General features: G+C 42.5%; 1 protein-coding gene across 1 annotated transcript in view; it reads right to left on the bottom strand.

Moving 5' to 3' along the window:
- The window catches only part of hcn1 (hyperpolarization activated cyclic nucleotide-gated potassium channel 1), a gene marked incomplete at its 3' end in the record, with an annotated part of 61,928 nt that extends 44,762 nt beyond the window's left edge, over positions 1–17,166 (bottom strand). Inside the window, exons 1-2 of the mRNA XM_083984190.1 lie at positions 16,741–17,166; positions 10,101–10,524 (exon numbers count right to left, since the gene is read on the bottom strand). Coding sequence (XP_083840316.1) covers positions 10,101–10,524; positions 16,741–17,096 — 780 coding nt within the window. The 5' untranslated portion in view covers positions 17,097–17,166. The remainder of the gene's footprint in view (positions 1–10,100; positions 10,525–16,740) is intronic.
- Between the last annotated feature and the right edge of the window lie 2,552 nt (positions 17,167–19,718).

Genomic DNA, 19,718 nt, shown 5'->3' with positions numbered 1-19,718 from the left:
TTCCTGCTCTTTTTCTCAGCCTCCTTCCTCTCGGTGTCACTGCCTCTCTGTCTCACTGTCTTTACTGTGCAGACATGTCTGTTTATATCTTAGATCAAATAAAAGGCCGAGCTGAGGGACGGACTGACAGCGACAGTAAGAGATGAAAAGAAAAAGACAGACAGAGGGACGGAGAGAGAGCGCGAGCAAGCGCGCGCGTGAGAGAGAAGGAGATGAATAGAGGTACTCCCAGTGGAGCAAGTATACAGCATTTGAAATGTCATAGATCAGCTTCTATTGGCAGCATGATACAGACTGACCTGTGAAGTTAGCAGTCAGCAGCAGGGATGAATCCAATCATGATGAACATGATCCATGACCGTTTTTTGCAATAACATAAATCTGCCCAAAAACTGACTGAAGAAATATTCTATAAGAGGTAAAGATGCTGTAATAGACTTTAGCACAGTATAGAAAGCCTATTTTTAACCTATATTTCTTAACAGTTCAGTGCTTTCAAGCCCCTCATCCTTTTCCCCTGTTCTATTTGTGAAAGCATCTCAAAGACACTCTTTTATCTGTGGCACTGTCAATATTTGATATATTAAAAGCAACGCCTGCACATCACCTTCGTTCCACCCTCATATTAATTTAACCACCGTGTTTGAGTAAGACTGTGGATCAGAGTCGTCGTCGTACAGCCGTTTCTGCTGACATGCTAATTTTAACAGACCTGTGTGTAAAACTATGTTCCTCTATTTAAAGTGGAGTTGTGCTACTATAATTAGTGCGCTTAAAGCTACTTTTCCCTCTACTTTAACACCACCGGTTTCACAATTAACTCTGTACGCTAAACCATATGGTCAAGCAATTAACACTCTCTACTGCAGTTAACAAGACCAACTAGCAACAGAAGGAGCACTCAGTGACTTGGCAAGGGAAAATGGGTTCCATCTACAGGGGATGAGCAGAAAAACTCTTTCTTTCAGGCAGTGGATGTCTGGGATTTTCCAGCCCCTGGGCCAAGAGCGAGCTTCCCCCAGTGAGCTGAGCAAGAACACAATTCGAGGCACATTATGTTCATCGTCAGAGAGCCGTGTCTTAAAACAGAGAGGACAAGAACGCAGACAGCATGAGAGGGGGGAAAAAGCATTGTCCTTCATTTTTGTCTGCTTGACAAAATTGGACTGGAGGAGTCCATTAGGCGTGTGTGTGTGTGTGTGTGTGTGTGTGTATGTGTGTGAGAGAGAGGGGGTGAAGCAAGAGAAATGGACCAAGAGGGAGGGAAAGTGAGAGAGATAATGTATGTTTGTGGAGAAGCTGCTGCACCAAAAGAGAGATCTGTACCACCCCGAATAAAGTGCGAGCGCTGTTTCATTAAACTAAATTTAGCACGACTAATATCTGTGGGAGACTGATCATTCAGATTTTTTATGTCTTAATGTAACGAAGCACAATTTTAAGAACCAGAACTGCAACATTTCAGACAAATAATTGTTGAGACAAAATAACACTGTCATCCAGTGGATTTAACATGTTATATAGTGAGCACGACTAGAACAGTGTGGGTGCCTCTTGGGTAAACAGTGAGGTCCCCCTCCTCAGGACATGTCAAATGTGTGACAGTCAGATTGTCGCACATAAAGACATGTGACAGAGCTGTTTAGCCCCCCTGCAGGCTGCAGCTCCCACACACATACACACAACACACACACACACACGCAAGACAACAAAGGTCTGCTTCGCCTCCAACAGCCTGCCAAGCCAAGCCATGCCAAGCACTACTGTAAAGTGGGTGGGGTTCCCAAATGTGATTATGCTGATGACCACCAAACTGCCACCATTGAAACACCCTGTTCACTTCTCCCCACAGCAAAACACACAGCACAAGCAAAGCAGAGCACAATCTGATTTGGATACATTCAAATTCACAGGCCGTCGCTATACCAGAGAGTCAGAGCTGAATAAAAACATGGTCGCTGTAAACATGAAAGTGCTAATTTGTTAGATTTTTTTTTTTTGTTAAAAAACAGCTGACTTGCTGAACCAAGTGCAACAAAGCATTACACACACACACACACATCAGTGTGGAGCTTGAGCACTGATGAAAAATGCAAGAGTGAAGAGGAAGGAACAGTGAATTCACTGTTCCGTAGCCAAGTGCTTAGTAGCACCGGACAGCAAAATTTGCTTCTTCCACATGCTTTATTGACAAATGCACTTATTTTTCCTGAGGTAATAAACTCTAAACTGGTCGTCACAATTCACAAGCAAATCCTGGATTCCTGTATCTAATAAATAATACGAGATTTTTAAAATGCAGAGCAAACACCTTTGGATTTTACAACTGAAAAACACAGGGGGATAAGCTGCATGAATGTGGCACTCGTAAAAGATGTGCATGCAACCGTATCCAAATAATCACAATGTCATGGCGTGAACACCATGATGCGCTTTCCCCTGGAAGTTTCTTCTCAAACCTGCACATTCATCTGGCCCTTTATTCCAGTTTACAATTTCCAGTCGTCTCCTCCTTTAGTGCGTAGAAACAGAAAAAGGAAACTTCTCTAACACATAAGCTGCTGCTCAGATTACAAGCTACACTTCCAGTCCGCTGCCGCCGCCGCCGCCACTGCCGCTTCTGTTTTCATAAATGACATATACATCTCCAGGCACACAGAGAGTAGTGCTTCAGTGTCCTCAACATACCTTTAAGTGAAATCAGACCTTTCTCTTCTTTGAAAAACAATGCCTCATGTCGCCAAGTTCTCGTTGGGACATGAAATGGAAAGAAACCAACTTGTGCAGCAGAAATACAGAGCGAAGGATAACTCAACACCTGCCACAGGGGACTTAGTCGGCAATCAGAGTTAATGTAGAGCCCCTCCGAGTCCGACACTGTAATGATCATCACTTTTCCGCCATTATTTCTCTTATTTGTCTTATCGCTGCTGTGAACCCATGTGTAGTGTTGGCAGATTGACATTTGCAAAGTATTGGCCTCTGAGAATACAATATATTTTAGGAATTAATAAAAAAATAAAAAAAAAATAGTTACCATATGCTACCTCTAGGCTACAGAGTTTGATATATCCAGATGCACACACACACACACAAATACGTAGACATGACATAGTCCTCGCAATAATCCTTAGCCTCACACATCACATCAGTTCACATCAAATCACATCCCATAACAGGAAACAGTTGTATACAGTCATCAGCCCGAGGCTCCGCTCCAACACGGCTCTTTCACGGAGGAGAGTCCTGCAGCCAGTCACATCTCTGCTCCTCACTACTGTATGTGTGTCCTACAACTAAATGCCATTTGAGAGAACATGGTAATGAGGCCAGGCTCCTTTTAATTATCCTCCTATAAATGTAATTTGCTGTTCTGCGTGATAAATGGATTGTATACTTTCTTTATGGATTCAGCTTGTCTTTGTTTAAGTTGATAAATTGCATGTGGGTTGCAGCTTTAAAAGAGCAAAAGGTGGATTGTATGGACACAAACGCAAATCACATTTAAAAAACCTCTGCTCCTGCTTTGTTAAGCGTCATTCTACAAGCTGTAATTACAGAAGGAAACAGGATCAACACAATAGAAAATCAATCAGCAGGACGTAGTGGTGGAATCACAGTTGAAGCTGTGTGACAGGAACTCTAAAACACAATGCATTCAGCCCTTTGTTTCCTCTCTTTCTGTTTTGCTTGCACTCTCTGCGGGCTTCACACATGACACAGCACTTCCTAATTCAACACGCACTGTTGTGTGTGTGTGCGTGCGTGTGTGATTATGCACCTGTGTCCCTGCATGAGACTGGGGCGGTGGCCTCTAGGCACCACGCAGTTGGCATGGCCTATTCAGAGACAGGTGAATCAAGTCCACGGGACTCAATAAACCAAAGCCCACTAATCTCCTGGCATCAAACTATGTGTCGCTGAGGTGGCAAATTACAATACGTCAGTGGCTTCATCGTGATCTCTTTTAACCTCGCAAAGCCTTTGCCGTGTGTTGCAACAGTTTATCGTTCAATCAGGCAACAGGAAACGAGTCATTTATGATTCAGCAATGGTTCTTATCAGTTTGTCAAATGTGCGGATTTGCTGTTTTCGTCATTGCAAGCTATGTTCTTAGCATTTTGGGGTCAAAACAAGGACCTTGAAGACATCATCATATGCTCTGTAAAGTGAAGTGACCTACTGATAAACATCAGTCTTATATACCATGACTTGAAATTCAGTAAGTGTGCAGTTGAATATAATCTAATTCAACATGTTTATTTCTCTAAAATGAACATATGACACCGCGAGAAGGTGCAGTCAAACAGTCACATCTCCTCCATCTGTATGTTGACATACTGGGTCTATAAATGGAAGAATTAAAAAAAAAGGTCTGTGGTGTCAGGCTGTCACACTATAGTATGGGTTATTTCAGTGGGGACCACATTTAGCCAGTGTAATGTAGTTAAAGTCTCCTCTACTGTTCACACGCAGTGAACTAGATACCCGGGTCAGTTGGCTCACAGTTTCCCCCTTTCAGATCAATTTACCAAGCGAGCTACGAATCAACCGTGCACCTTTGCTTCGGTCGACACATCCCAACAGACACACTCTAATTAAACAGATCACTTGCTTCATGCTCTGCTGTCAGCTGGAGCAGACACTAACCCATCCCCTGGAAATATATCCGGCTAAAAAAGCAAAAAAATATAAACAACAATCGGATGTGAAGCCTCAGTCTGTCACATGGCTTAGCTGCCACTTCTTACAAGAAGCTGCTACTGTAATGGCGTTGTGCACTTCCAGTTCATTTCCCCTATAAAATTTGACTATAGATCTTATTGCGTGTCACAGATCAAAAGATAAATCAACTTAATTTATTTGGACAAGAGCCCATGCACCCGACATCAAGAATCAATGTCTTGGCCTATGGTTGGCAGAAGCTCATGGAAAATTGTGCTTCAAGGCGTCTTAATATCACGAATACAAATCTGGTGATGACATGATGGCACGAGATGATGACACAGTTTCATCACCAGGATCATCCGTCCAGAAACATAAAAAGGAAATTGGAAAACTGGGAAGCAAAGAAAGAAAAACACCAACTGTACTGCCTGTTCTGAGAATAAAGGAGGTTAAAGTAAGTCTGCAGCAATTCTGAAGTGAAGTGGTGAAGTATCAACAGGTAGAACTGGTAACATCACCTCATGTCCTGCTGTACTATAGTGTGTTTACACTGAGTATAGGGTTGTTAATCATTGTGTAAGTCAGCAGGTGTGACAACGTATCACCATAGTATCAAAATACAGCAACTGCAACACGACCGAGGACAACGTGTACGGTGATACAGCACAATATCTGTTTAACTACAGAGGAAAACAACCTCTAATATATTGGGAGATTTCCAACACACAAACACAGCTCTACCTCAGTTTCATAACAACAATGCCAGCACTGGTTTATCAATAAAAATACATTGTAATATAGAGTTATATATCAGCTGTAGAGAATATATTAAAGCTTTGTTAACTCTCTAGTCATGCAGTTTGCTAAATTGGCTTTCAAAATGTTATGGCAATGTATTCATTAACATTTTCAACACAGCATCACAGAGAAATAATAATTAGGTCCCAGCAGATGTCTTACAAGGCAATCATTGATAGGTTTTCTGCAGAGAAAAGACATTAAAAATACAACAAATGGTTAAGTAGCTCATTAAAATCGACATTTGTATTTGTATTGGCAGTTAAAAATAGCCACTTATATATACATTTATCCAGAATACATAGCCCATATGTTGTTTTGTCAAAATAATTACAAAGGTTCCTCTTTTTAGTGTCTGTAGATTATTGATCTACCTTAATTCTTAATTACAGTCAGTATATGTTTCACTGAGCATAAGCACGATGGTGCTGAATTGCATGCCATCATAATGGTGAGGCATAAAATACAATGAGTGAGTCAGTATATCAGCAAACACAATGCAACACTTGCATGTACTTGTTTGTCAGCATTAACTTTTAACCCATGGTGGGGGTAAAAGACAGATGCTGCCTGGGGCTTAGGAAAGGGTAGTGCCACCCCTGGGGGGGGGCTGGTATCCTGCCACAAGCTCAACCTGAGCCCTTGTGCTGGATTGGGATCTGGCGGGAGGCCTGGTGGCAGTGATGAGCCAGATGTGGCACTGGGAGCGGTGGGGATTCTCTACTACGGTTTAAAACTGTTATCCCCTTAGTCTGCTTTTGCATTTTTCATTAAACAAAATGAACAAAAATCAACAGCGGATGCGGTCCTATCAATACTATCACTGGTAACATAAATCATTAAGATCTTTCCAACATTAGTGTATATATCCAAAGGTAACTGAGTGGGGAAAAAACAGTCTGTAAGGTCATTGGGATAATTAGTTCTGTATGTGACGGGGCATGAAATAATAAGTGAATCATAAGTGAGGTGGAGTTAGAAATGAATCGGAGCAGGGGGCAAAAATGCCCTTGAAAGATCCAGAAATGCCGGTGAAATTAAAGATGAAAGGGCAAAAAAAAAAAGCCCTCGATGACTATTCTCATTATTTCACTGAATTGTTAAATACTCAGCCATTAAAATGAATCCCAGGGGTGTTGCTATTAGTGAGGGGTAGGAACCTGTGACTGGGGTAATTTTTTTCACCTCTCTAGGTACTGTAGGAAATACTGCTCTGTGGGAACGGTTTAACGTCACATTCAGCTACTGCAGCATTAATTGATTCCCAAGTCAAAACCAAAACATCGAGCTAAAAGGTGCTACAAGGGTCGAGGGGAAATACAGAATTGACTGATGATGATGATGATGATGATGATGAAGTCTCTGTGGATCATCTCCACCGGCCACACTTGTCATTTTACGTCACATTATATTTGACTCATTGACATCCTCTTGCATCCTCTGACGCACAAAGTGCCTCAAACATTTGCATGATGTACACATCTATACATTAAGCCACATGTACAGTGAGAGTCAATTAGAACGACTTCAGTTATATTTACTTTAGGCGTTTACATAGTTTCAAGAATATAACAAGAATCACCGTGCGTCCTCCAGATGTGTCAACAGCACATCAGCCTCCATTTGGTCGGCGCGTGTTTGAACTGTGGTGTTTGAGCACACAGTGTATCTACTGCTCGGCATGACCTTCACGCTGTTGGCTGCAATTTCCCTAAGCACTGCACATTGCAATAATTATGTGTGATCAAACAAATGAATGAATTATTGAACAAACATACACACACAGAAATAGCAGCATCTAGTAGCATGAACACCAAAAGCTAGGGTCCGAGTTTAACACATGATTCCAAAAAAATCTAGAAGTGGAGGTATTATAATGCCTGATTCAAACTATTGCATCAATACATTTTTTTTTATTATTTGTCATAATTATTTTTCTAATTAGCCCAGACAGATGGTGTCATCTACTGCTGCTTTTGTGAGTTGCTTAAATAATATGCATCAGTTCCTCTGTGGATACTAATCCTGTAGCTATTCAGCTGGTTTACTTCAGCTATAAAACCCAGCAGCCACTTCCCAGCAGCACTTGGAAAAGGAAACCTGAGTATTTAATGGGAAAATTGAGACAAACTATAAGGTAATTGTCTCAATTCACATTAATCTTCTCCTGGCTATTGCTCATTAAGGTCTGATAATAGAGAGTATTGACAAAAATCTGAGTGAGCTTAGTTCTGACCGTCCAGCCGGCGCTTTACATCACAGATGGAGGGAAGAAATGGTGACAAAGCGGAGTGGGGAGTGAGGAGTGGGGGGAGTGGGTGGGGGGGGGGGCAGACTGCACATGACAGCTGAGGGAGTGACGGACATCCAGGCTGGAGGATGACTTATTGTAGAAATTGACTGAATAACTAACGGAGTCCGTCCCAGGGCTGATGCTGTAATGATGGTTCACTGCTTGAAGCCCATTATGATGGCTGGAGACCGCATTTGTCCCTCCATTAAAGCGCTAATCCTGCATCCTATACCTAACGTCATACGACAGCTTGGAATTTTTCCACCCAGTGCAGTTTCCTTTCTTCTCACGTCTCCTGTGGACGCATCTTGATTCGCTGTTGTTTTATTATTCAGCGTGGCTGTTAAATCCGGTCACACCTAAGTAATATTTAATTTCTACACTACGTAATCTGTATGTTTCTAAAGCATCTTGAGGTAAGAGACACCACAACATCTAGAGAGGCAGAGAGTGCTAACGGAGGATGACATATCGCGAGTGAGAGGGTGAGAAATACCATGCGGGGGGTGGAGGGGGGTGAGGCCGGAGAGGGAGACAGAGTCAGAGTTTGATAAGCAGAGAGACGAGTAGAGACAAAGAGGAATGAGTGAGCACGGGAGAGATGAACTACGAGTGCAGGGTTGTTGTATCCGAGCATGATGACACATCCATGTATACTGCGCTGCCTCGCAGCATGTTCACTGCAGATTTTTATTAACCTTGCGGCACCGTCTCTTTGTGTTTCTAACCCGGTCCATACGGTCTCATCCTCCCACTGCATACAGCTCTGCAACCTATACAGCAGTGTGATATACCGCCCTGTCTGAATTCTATAATCAACTTCCCACATGGTGTGCGTGCCAAGATAATAACACCACACAACTGCAATCCATATGGTACTCACTTTCAGTATATGGTTGTGTAAATGTGTGTGTGCTTGTGTGTGTGGATCCTTAATTCAAGACTGCATTTGGCAAAGCTTGAATAATGTTTTTCTGAAGCATGAATAATGTTTTTGTTTTTCTAATGCCACATTGTGCAGTAAAGATAATAGAAAGCGGTTTTAAAACATAAAGAGACACATACGCTACCATAAACACTATTAGAGCCTGATGCCCCCATTGGTACTTAGAAAACAAAGATGAGCGTCGTTCCCTGCCCTGTAAATGTTCACTGATCCATAGCACGGCAGCAGGGAATTGGACACGCTGCAGAATTGCACTGTTTACACTAAGTCCTGGCTGGATTCTGCTCATACATATAAACGCTAGTGTGTTTAGAAAAAGCTGCTGGTTACAGGTTCACGACCTTTAGGTTTGTCAGATGCATTTTCATTCAGCGAATTATCTCCGTCTTGCACTGACATTGTTACTGATGTATCACCGAACCATGCAATATGTGCACTCGGGGTTGAGCCCTGACAACACAGCACAGCACAGCACAGCAAAGCACACAAACGGCACGGATAACAGCAGCAGCAACGACACAAGAGAGGGAGACGGACGGGGAGCATTAGGGCAAGGACGATCAGAATGAGGACGAGGCCGCCTCATTAAAAAACCTACTGTGTTATGGTCACCTATTTACATTTTAACTAAGCCACAGTTCACATCAAACGTATCATGTCAGTGCTTCGGGCCGTGACATCTAAAATGCAGCGACGGTTCAGGTGTGATACGGAGGAGCAGAATCTTTACATCAGTCCGGTGTAATGAAATCATTACCAGGAGAGGGAGAACACTAGAGCTTGGTTAAATAGTCTGAGTCAGGGAGTGCAATGACTCGATGGAGGGTAATAATGTATCATTCTCGGTTATGTCCAGTGGGGTTTAACCTTGCGGATGTTCACACAAAATCCACTACAGTCATCTGGAACAACCACACCAGCATAACATAAAGAGAGAAGTTCATTTAACCTCGAATATAAGACTGTTAACTGCATCGTATTATGCCCTAAATCCATGTATACACCCACTGTGTAGAACGAGGGCTGTGAAAAGAAACTGGAGGCAATTCCTTTTGATTTCTGATTTTGCATTAATTTCACCCATCAATGAGCTGAATCTGACATTACCACTTGTCACCCAGAGATAAGACCTTCTGACCAGTGCTGATTGACAGAATCTATTAGCTTTTATACGCGCACAATTATATCTGTGCATTAACCTTTCAAGGTTGTTACCATGCTGCCGGGAAAAGCAGCCAGCCACAGTCAGACCCACCGCACGCAGCACAAATACATCAACAACGTACACACCATAAGTCTCTCTGAGTCACTGCCTCCTTCTCCGCTTTTACGTCAATTTCCGCTTCTATTTTAATTCTTGCTCACTAATGCACACAGACACAAACATATACGCACCTCCTCCCACTGATGTATGTATCTGATGAGTCGGGACAGTCTTAAGAGACGCAGGAGACTGAGGATCTTGGTGAAGCGGACGATTCGCAGGGCCCGGGCCGTTTTATATACCTCTGAGTCAAAGCCTTTCTCCACTATTAAAAAGATATAATCCACTGGAATGGAGGAGAGGAAGTCCACAACGAACCAGCTCTTCAGGTAATTCATCTTGATGACCTTGGGGTCGAGGATGATCTCGGAGCTCTCCTCATTGACGATCCCCGTCCTGAAGTTCATGACCAGGTCCACCAGGAAGATGGTGTCTGAGGCCACGTTGAAGACCAGCCAGGTGGTGGTAGTCTGCTCTGAGAAGAAGGTTATTCCCACAGGAATGATGATTAGATTCCCCATCATCATGATGAGCATTATCAAGTCCCAGTAGAACCTGTGGAGCGAAACACACACACACAAATCAGTGAGAAAACTTATAGATGGTCAATTAGAAAGCGAAACAGGGGAAGAACGTGATAAAAACTATTAGAATAAGCTGGAGCAAAACAGGGTTTAAGAGAATTTATGAAAATGAAACACAACCACGGACCTTGCCACAGTTCCAGAGAATATTTCTCATCAAAATCTCCTGTTTTGTACAAGGCTATAGGTGAGAAAGCAATATAGGGACGATGAATGTCCATTAATTATTTTTCTGTCATATGACCAATAACCAGTCCTGTATTTCCAATTAAACTATCACTGAACAAACAAGAATAATCAGTAGAAAACTCACAGGCTCACAACAGACACAGCTCTGACAAGCACTTGTGACCGTTGCTGCCAACGTCTTTATTATCCTTTAGACAGTCAGAGCCCAAAGTTCACTGTGAGTCAAAGACATCCAACACTTACTGTATGTGTGCAGAGCCCTGTTAGCACGAGGCCCTCTTATCCTTCCTGACTGTGTTAATGCCCCTGCCCTCTGTTTTGTGATGAACAGAGCCAGAAGTGATTCATCAGCAGCCTACTCTTTCCACCAAGTGTCCTGGGCCTCCATAAAGGCCGAGGAACCATGAATGAAAATAGATGCTTTCAGGAATCCTATCTCATGCTAAAAACTCTCCACTGACGCCATCCCTGCCGCTGCATGCCTCTGCTCCGCCTTGCTGCCCAGTCCACTGCCGTTGCTGAAGATGGAAATGGACTGGGAGACTGGTTGGCAGGCTGCCTGTCTGCCTGGCATACTGGCCGCCCAGTAATGGATCTGTTTGAATAAATTAAGCAGAGGCCTTGGCTTTATAAATATCTAGGGATCATGTGTCCGATAATTGTCTTTCACTTCAACTAAACAGCGGTCTTCTAGGTGGTTCATAATATCCACCACAGGTATTTTTACACCGGCAGACATTGAACTGGGGCCCGTGGAGTGGACTCGTCATGAGGAGAGCCTTGAGTGGGACATCAGAGAAGACAACATCATGCAAACATGCACTTTGCAACAATGACAAGGAGCATGAAGACCAGGATTTGTAGTTTGCGTCAGTTTAAAATGCAAGCACTGTAAATCATAGCTATAACTTTGAATATACAGTCCAAATGCTATTATTACATGCCCGTTCAGCCAACACGCTGGCATAATACATATATAAACAGTATGTGCGTGAGGCATGAGATTTTCTTTTTGTTGTTTAGAAATGTTTAATAAGAGGCTGCAGCAAAGACTCTGCTGTAATTCATTTTTTCAACTGCTTCATAACAAGATGCAAAGAAGAGAATTGTTCATATTTAAAGGGAACAAGAACAAAGACAAAGATGAAACGGTGAATGATTATGAGGATACTTCTAGGGATCTTTTAATTTGCAGAAAGCAAATGACTTAAAGTAGCTTAATAGTCTGGGGTAAGAACGAGAAAAGTAAACAGGAAACGTTTCTAAAGATGAAACCTCAAAAAGTCAAAGTGCAATCAAGTAAATTATGGAAGAGAGTGAAAAAGTATTAGTTTGATCAAAACTAGACACTGTGTTTTTATATATAAAATTAAGTGATAACTGACATTTACAAAATCAACAACAAATATGAGTTTCTGTTCATCATAGATATGTTTCAAGTAAAGGAAATGGTGGATGTTTTCCACTCATTAATATAATCAAAAGCCTTGTGGTGAAAATGAGAGCCCACGTCTCTAAGATATTCCTATTTCTCTCTTGACTTATGTAGGCGGTATTTATACTGTACACGACCTCTAATACACCCACTTATCTAATGAATAAAACATCATGTTTCTCCTCCTGCATTAGAAATCATAAGGCAGCAGACCTCAAACTCTTCTGCACGAACTTAAAGAATACGTGGCGTGAACTGAGGACACAGTTCACGCCACGAACTAACTGAAGTGCACTTCAGTTAGTTCAATGTCCACTGACCGTCCTTGTTGTTAGGCAAATCTAAAGCAAGTGCAAGTCAATAGCGTGACACTACAGCCAGCTCCAGCTCCTGTGTCCAGTTCTTGCTACATCATTGTGTCAGACTCTTGCTCCAATGCTCCAATTTGCAGTCCCAGTAAAACCAGTAAGCGGAGAGTGGTGCATCCAACTGTAAGTGCAGCAGCCCCAACACCAGCTCAGCATGCAGTCCCCCAGTTAGACTCCTGCTCCTGCAGTGCAGCCACAGGACTCTACATTCACCTGGTGCTCTGGTGCTCGCAGCCCATTTGTACACCCAGGTCCTGTGCCATGCAGCCATTCTCTCACTTTATGATGACCTCTGCTTTCTGCTTGTCATTTTTAATCCTGAGTCTTGCTCCGATTTGTAAACACAAGCTGCTGTTATTATTGTATAAAATGGGAGATATAACTGCACAGAGAGCACTGGTTTTCCTGACTGATATTTACACCCTGAGAAAAAATGAGCTTATGTTGCCTCAGTATATCACAGACAACCACAAACTCATATAATTCAGCTCTTTACCAAAGTTGACAGATTCTTCAAATCTTCTCAGTGACGGCTGGTCACTGTGTGGGAGCTATAAATGAATACCAGTAAATTTATATTGACACTAAAGCTACCACTCCTGCAGCGGACCAGAGAATGAGCTCCAGTCGAGGCAGAGGAGTTATTATCGCAACAATCCGGCTCCAAATCAAGCCAGCTCATATTCTTTTTCTTGTAGGTTTCCTCCCTTGAACAAGTGCTCCATCATAATCAATGCCAGACCACTTTTGGCCAAGCAACAGAGGGAACTCCACACAGTCTTAGTCAGCATCCAATCTGCAGTGTAATGGGTACACCGTGCCACAAGAGGTCACGTGTTGTATGGACGTAAACAGTGAGAATGATATGGAGTTCGATGAGTGCAGATTTATATATAGTTGATGAAGTTAATGACTCACACCCATGTGGGTACAGAGAGGTGACCAGATCTCACATCAGTCCCTGAAAATCTGGAGAGTGATACATTTGTATGGATGAGCTGAAATAATCAAAATACTAACCATAACCATCCTCAATAGAAGATGTGCTTATAGGGATATAATCATTTTTGCTAGAAAACACCAGTTGTCTCTAAATCTATGGCACCAATAATGTTATTAGTGATTAGATGTGACTTAATGGCTAAAACAGACCCATGGATCCTGTCTTTACCGGCGCCCTCTTTAAAACAGAAAACATTACTGAGAGTCTTTTAGACAACGACAAAGGCCTCTCCTTAGCATAACCAGAGGTGTATGAGGCCTTGCATGAGACCTCTCCAAAACTCCATGAATAATTAATATTACTAACCTGCCATTAATCTTTAAGCAGCCACTGTGTACAAAGAATATGTTGGATATTGAGTTTCAAACACTCCCACAAAGCAATATAAAGCCCGTGTGAATAGTGGTGTCATTCATGGACTGTACTTACGTAAGACTTTTCAGCAGAAGACCATATGCTGTTTTCTTTTTTGTTTACTTGTTTTGGTCAGACATTGTTCTGCCAAAATGGATATGGGATGATGCATGTTTAATATAATTATGTAAGTGTATGTTAGTGATACACTCCTGTAAAAAGAAACCGAATAAACACAAAATAATGAAGTTGTTAAGTCAAGCCCCACAGTGGAGAAACAGATTAGCTTTTAAGCTGCCGTACAAGGAGACCTGCCAAGCAAAGTGTACCCTTGCACCTCCATCATTTATGCACCAGTGTGATGGATAGCTTCAAGCACTGGGATATAACCTCACTTTGAAGCCTGGGTGCTATCTCATTGACATGGAAGGGTTGTGTCTTTACTCTGACTATACAGCACGAGGACCTCTTGTGAAAAACCGTGTGAAAATGTCATTAGAAAGAAAACCTTAAGGTGCCACCTGAGGTAGTTATATACATCAGAAGTAAGTGTCAGTCTCCTTGGGCGGATATTAAAATGCAAAATCCCTATTGATGGGCCAATTCGTCTTTTATTTTACATAATACGCTCGAAGACACAGCATTCCGTGCATACGTGAACGACAGTGACGGAGCCATCGCAGCATTTTTCAGCCCTTCTCCTAAATTTAGCCCAAAAATAACAAAGCACACAGAAACAAACTTGTTCCATTACACAGCACAACAAACTAGAAGGGCACTGAGAAAGCTAAGACAAACACCAAAGCCAACCAACAAAAAAATCAAATCAAATCCCAGGTAAATGATCCAAATCTACCCCAAATTTTAATGGGTTCCTCCACGGTCCGAGTCTCATCCCTTCACCACGTTCGATACAAATCGGTTCATTACTTTTTTGTATAATCCTGCTGACAAATAAACAAACACGGGTGAAAACACAACCTCCTTGGCAGAGGTAATTAATCAAAACAATAATTAACAAATGGAAAAAAGAGAAAAGGTACACATATCACTGGATTGTATGGGTCCTAGCCTTTGGCCATCTTTTAGAGGGGGGTCAATCTCCTTACATAATTGTTTTCAGAGACTGCTAAGCTCATTGACTGTTGTGTTGTGCTACTAATCCTTGCCCACCATCATTGTACATCTGTGTGTGCACATGGGCATGTGAATATGTTTGTGTCTTTGTGTGGGTGAGTTCAGGATATCCTAGTTAGCTTTATTCTAAAGTGCAGGGGAAACACACAACGCAATACCTCCTGGACACACCATTAAGAGGCACTATGCACATTGTGGCGTACCTCATTAGACTCTTTACATTTCAAAGAGTGCAAGCAAGACAGAGCTACAGTCATGACGCCTATAGTGAAAGAGTCATTGCAACTTTTAGTGCTGGATTCTTTTTAGTTTACAGCTCTAAATAAGAGCCCAGACACACAGGAGTGCTGCATATACATATAGCTACACGGGCCTGCTCTTCAGTTCAGGACCACGGACAGCACCATGTTGAAGGCAGGGGAAACAACGTGCCCCGGCATGTTACATGCTACAGCGGAAAGCTGGGATGATTGTCACCATCAAGCTGTGCCAGGGGACACTGGTGCAGAGCCTGGGCCAGATGAGATGCTTAATTGGTGAAGTGGTGAACTGTAAACACGCAGCTTGTGGAGAACCAGTCCTGCCTGAACCTGATCTCATTTGTTTACCATGTGTGTTAAAGATGTTAAAGAGGCGGCTCACACTGACGGGGGCTCATCTGTGACAATACTTGTGACGATATGGGCGGTCGCTACTTCGTCTACTAAGCAGTTTGGAAATGTAGTTTCCACTTTATACAGCTTGTCTCTGTAGGACAGTGCACTATAGCCAATGAAAAAAGATCAGTTGCCTACTGATCATCATGTGAGTGTGGCATTTAGGGGATGCCATGGGGAGGGAAGTGTGGCATGATCCTGCACATCACCTCATACAAACACATTCCTTCACATTTACCCGGCAGGGCAGCGGCACAAAAACACATCACTCACACATCAGCCCTGTCTGCCAGATGTTTGCAACTCCAAATTCCAGGATCAGTTTTGACTAATTAATTCAGAACAACGGCCATTTTCCCTTTAATCGCCCCCCACCATCCCACCCCTCCTCCTGCACGATGTTTTACCGCATTCTGTGCGTTTTTTTCTATCTCTCTCTTCTCACACGCAGGCCCGCCGTCTCACCGCCGCCTACCATGAAATGTTTACAACCTGTGATGGTGCAATGGCATTGTCACGTTGTGTCCAGGTAGCCTACTGTCGCCCCAATACACCAGCGGAATATTGTCGCAATGGGGACCTGGACCAGTGTGTTGTTGCTGTGGAACAATCGGAAGAGGGGGCTGCGTTTGTGCGCGTTTTCAAAAACCATGACATTCACCATCCTTTTTCCAAGGACGTTTCACTGATACACCTTTGTAGCCTTATAATGCGCCCCTCTCTATTATAATAAAAATGCCGCAATGAAACACACACACACAAGCACGCACGCATACGGACACACAGACTCACACAGACACGCACACTCAGTGAGCACATTTTGACAGTGAAGCCCTCAGCCAGCGGAAGCCTGATTGCCTAAATACAGAGGTAGATTAGCGTATGCGCTTCGGGGCAGGCTGGCTGTGCGTGTGCCGATGACAGAGCGTTATGTGTGAAAGTGTAGGCTATATAGCTTGCAGAACCCCGGGGTGACGAGAGGGGTGGATAAAAAAGAAGAGGGAGGAGGGAGGGTGAGCAGGTGTCTTTTTTTTCCAGCCCTTACCTAAAATCGCTATATGGATGAATGATCCAGTATCCGGCCGTTTGAACCCTCTCTTGCTCTTTCTCCACGGCTTTCTGACTGCCGAACATACGCAATGAGAACTTATTGACTCCGGGCTGCATCATGGCCCCAAATTGCCTCTGCATAAAACCATGTTGCCTGGACGCCCCGTCTAAATCGTCAAAACCGACCATGGCCTCTTCCCGCTCCCCCTTGAAGCCCACTGAGTTGCCATGGTCCTTCATATTCTGGCTCCCCGTGTTATTTTTCTGTATCGAGTCTTGCCTCTGAAAAACATTATTCCCATCCGCCTTCTCCTCCTTGTTGCTGGAGAACGAATTAGATTTGTCTTCCATGGTGTTTTTAGTTTTCCCGTTTTTCTTGGAGACAAAGCGTTCCGGCTCCTGCTCGGGAGGGCTGCGCGCAAAACTCGAGAGGACCCGCCGTGAGCTCTCCTGTTTCTTTTGATGTCCTTCAAACTGTTCAGCTCCTCTGCCTTCAATGCGAGTGCTGCAAACTGAGACAGAGTGCCCGAGAGCCCGGTGGATCAGGTTTCTTGGGTTACCGCCATCTACCGACGGCCCCGGCTTCTACCGTCCAAAGCCACAGCCTCAGTCTCACTTCGCACGGCACTGCGGTTTAACTGGCACATGCTCCTGCACCTTATTTACATAATGTGGCTCATGATAGCCCCCCTCCGTCTCCTCTCGCCTCCTCAGCTCCACACATGACAGGAGGGAGCCAAAATCATGGGAGCAGAGCGGATGCAATGAAGTTAATGAAGACATGTTTATTTTATTCTTTCTTCTTTTCTTTTCTTTTTCTTTTTTTTTTATTATTTGAAAGAGCATGTGTGCTTCCTGTGGCTCGGCTGGCAGCAGGTCTGGGTCCAGCCCAGCAGTGGTAATAGAAGACAACAGATTGTGATGTCGCTGTGATCTGGTCATAGGAGAGAACCACATGAACATCTTGTGGATATCACGCCTTTTTAAGGTGTTGCACATATTGATCCAACATCTAGAGTGTGACTGCACTGACTCCACAGCTCTGTCCATAGTTACAAGCTGGAAGCACTTGTTTGCATTGATTTCTATTCAAACATCCTCTCTCATCCTATACATGCACTGCATGTAGATGATACTTAAAAATAAAATTTGCTCGGTGCATTTTAAACCAGAGTTAGTTGGCTTATATCTGCACAATGCACAATGATTTATTCGACAACTGGAATGACCAGCTACTCTAAAACTGCTCCAAATATGTCTGCCCAGACATTTATAATTGAATTACGGGATTCATAGTTATTTTGAGAAACCAACCATGCCTTATTCAAGGCACCAGTTCAAATAAATAAAATGATAAGCTCCTGAAAAAAGACAGATTGATTGGAGAAAGAAACTGAGACAGAACAAGATAAAAGAGAATCTATAATGAGGTGAATTTGGTTACTGGAAAAAAACAGAGGGAATGGGAGAAGACTGTGATGGAGAAGAGCTTTTATTATGGCGATGGTGAAACAGAAATCGTTGTGTGGTGATTTGGCGATTATAACTTAACACCAGTATGAGTGATATTAGTGAGACTTTATAACTTTTCTCAAGAACAGATGCAGTGTCACTGTTCAAACTATACTGCAATGTCCTCATTTTGTCATTCCTGATAGTTCCTGCTTCTTCATGATGAGGATTTGCTGTTTGTATATATATATCAGAAAGTGAAAAAGAATCAGTGAAACTTTAATGATCTCTGCAGGGAAAATGCTTTGTCACAACTGCTCAGCACACAGTTAAGAAAGAGGAAACAAGTAAGGCTATTAATAGTAATAATAATAAGTAGATAGAAAAGAAAGTTAACATGCAAATGTGCAAAAAGTAATGAGCATGGAATCTCAAGGTTTCTTTAACTTTTGTGGAGTGGTCCACAAACTGTGTGGAGGTGAATGGAGCGGTGTTTAGTGGCTCATGAATGAGTTGTTTGTGTACAGTCTTCACGAGTTACAGCTTCAAAGTTACCCACAAGATAATTATAAATGAAGTGATCTGTTTTTATATCTACTCCTATAAATGGCCCAGCACCAGAAGCTGCCTCCATCAGCTCCTCCCCGACTGAACAACCCCCATTCATCCCAAACCCTTTTAGACAAACTGTTTGTAAAAATGGGCTTTACAAATAAACTTGCCTTGTCTAATGTCAAGTCATTGGCTGTTGGATTTTTTGATACTTTCTACAGGGTATTGATTAACATCAGTTGATAATGAATGTAGTTATCAGTAGCTTCCACAGCCTGTAACAGTGGATGGAGAGAAGCTCACTGTCTTGTTTGTCTACAAGAACTCATCTTATGTTTTTTCAATGATGGCATCACTGCAGTGCCACATGCCCTACAAACCCATCTGCTCTGTACTCCATAGTACAGACATCTTATTATGCATGTGTGCATGTATGTATGTATGTATGTACTGTACACATACATACATAATTATGTAATTATACCCAGTGCTTTTTTCAAGCACCATGTTTATTTAAATGTAGATACTAGATTAGTTATCAGATTTCGATTTTATAGAGATAGATATTCAATCACTTAATGAAATCTGACCTGTTGTTACAGATTCAGTCTGTGTGAATAAGTTAAAGTTAATGACAGCCTGAAATAGCAACCTGCTACTTTTTCATGTAATTTACTGGTCCAGCTTACATACAGCAGTCATTCTTCGTAAGGAGTAATATTACTCATAATATTTAAAGTATTTTTCGATACTTTTGCTTGAATACGATTTCAAATGCTTTTAATTGAGGGTGTTGCTCCAATGAGGTGCTGCTACTTGTACCCAGTAGATCGACTGAAAGGCACTTTTTTCATGAAACTTTTTTAGACTTTTGCACGTGTTACATATTTCATTGTGCCACTTGGAAAAAAAAAACTTTTATAAACTTCCCTTTCCAAAAAATAATAATAATAAAAAAAATCTGAGAAA

Source organism: Trachurus trachurus (assembly GCF_905171665.1).
Source record: "Trachurus trachurus genome assembly, chromosome: 12".
Lineage (NCBI taxonomy): Eukaryota > Metazoa > Chordata > Actinopteri > Carangiformes > Carangidae > Trachurus > Trachurus trachurus.
The sequence above is the reverse complement of the archived record's forward strand: the minus strand, read 5'-3'. Positions and strand labels throughout refer to the sequence as shown.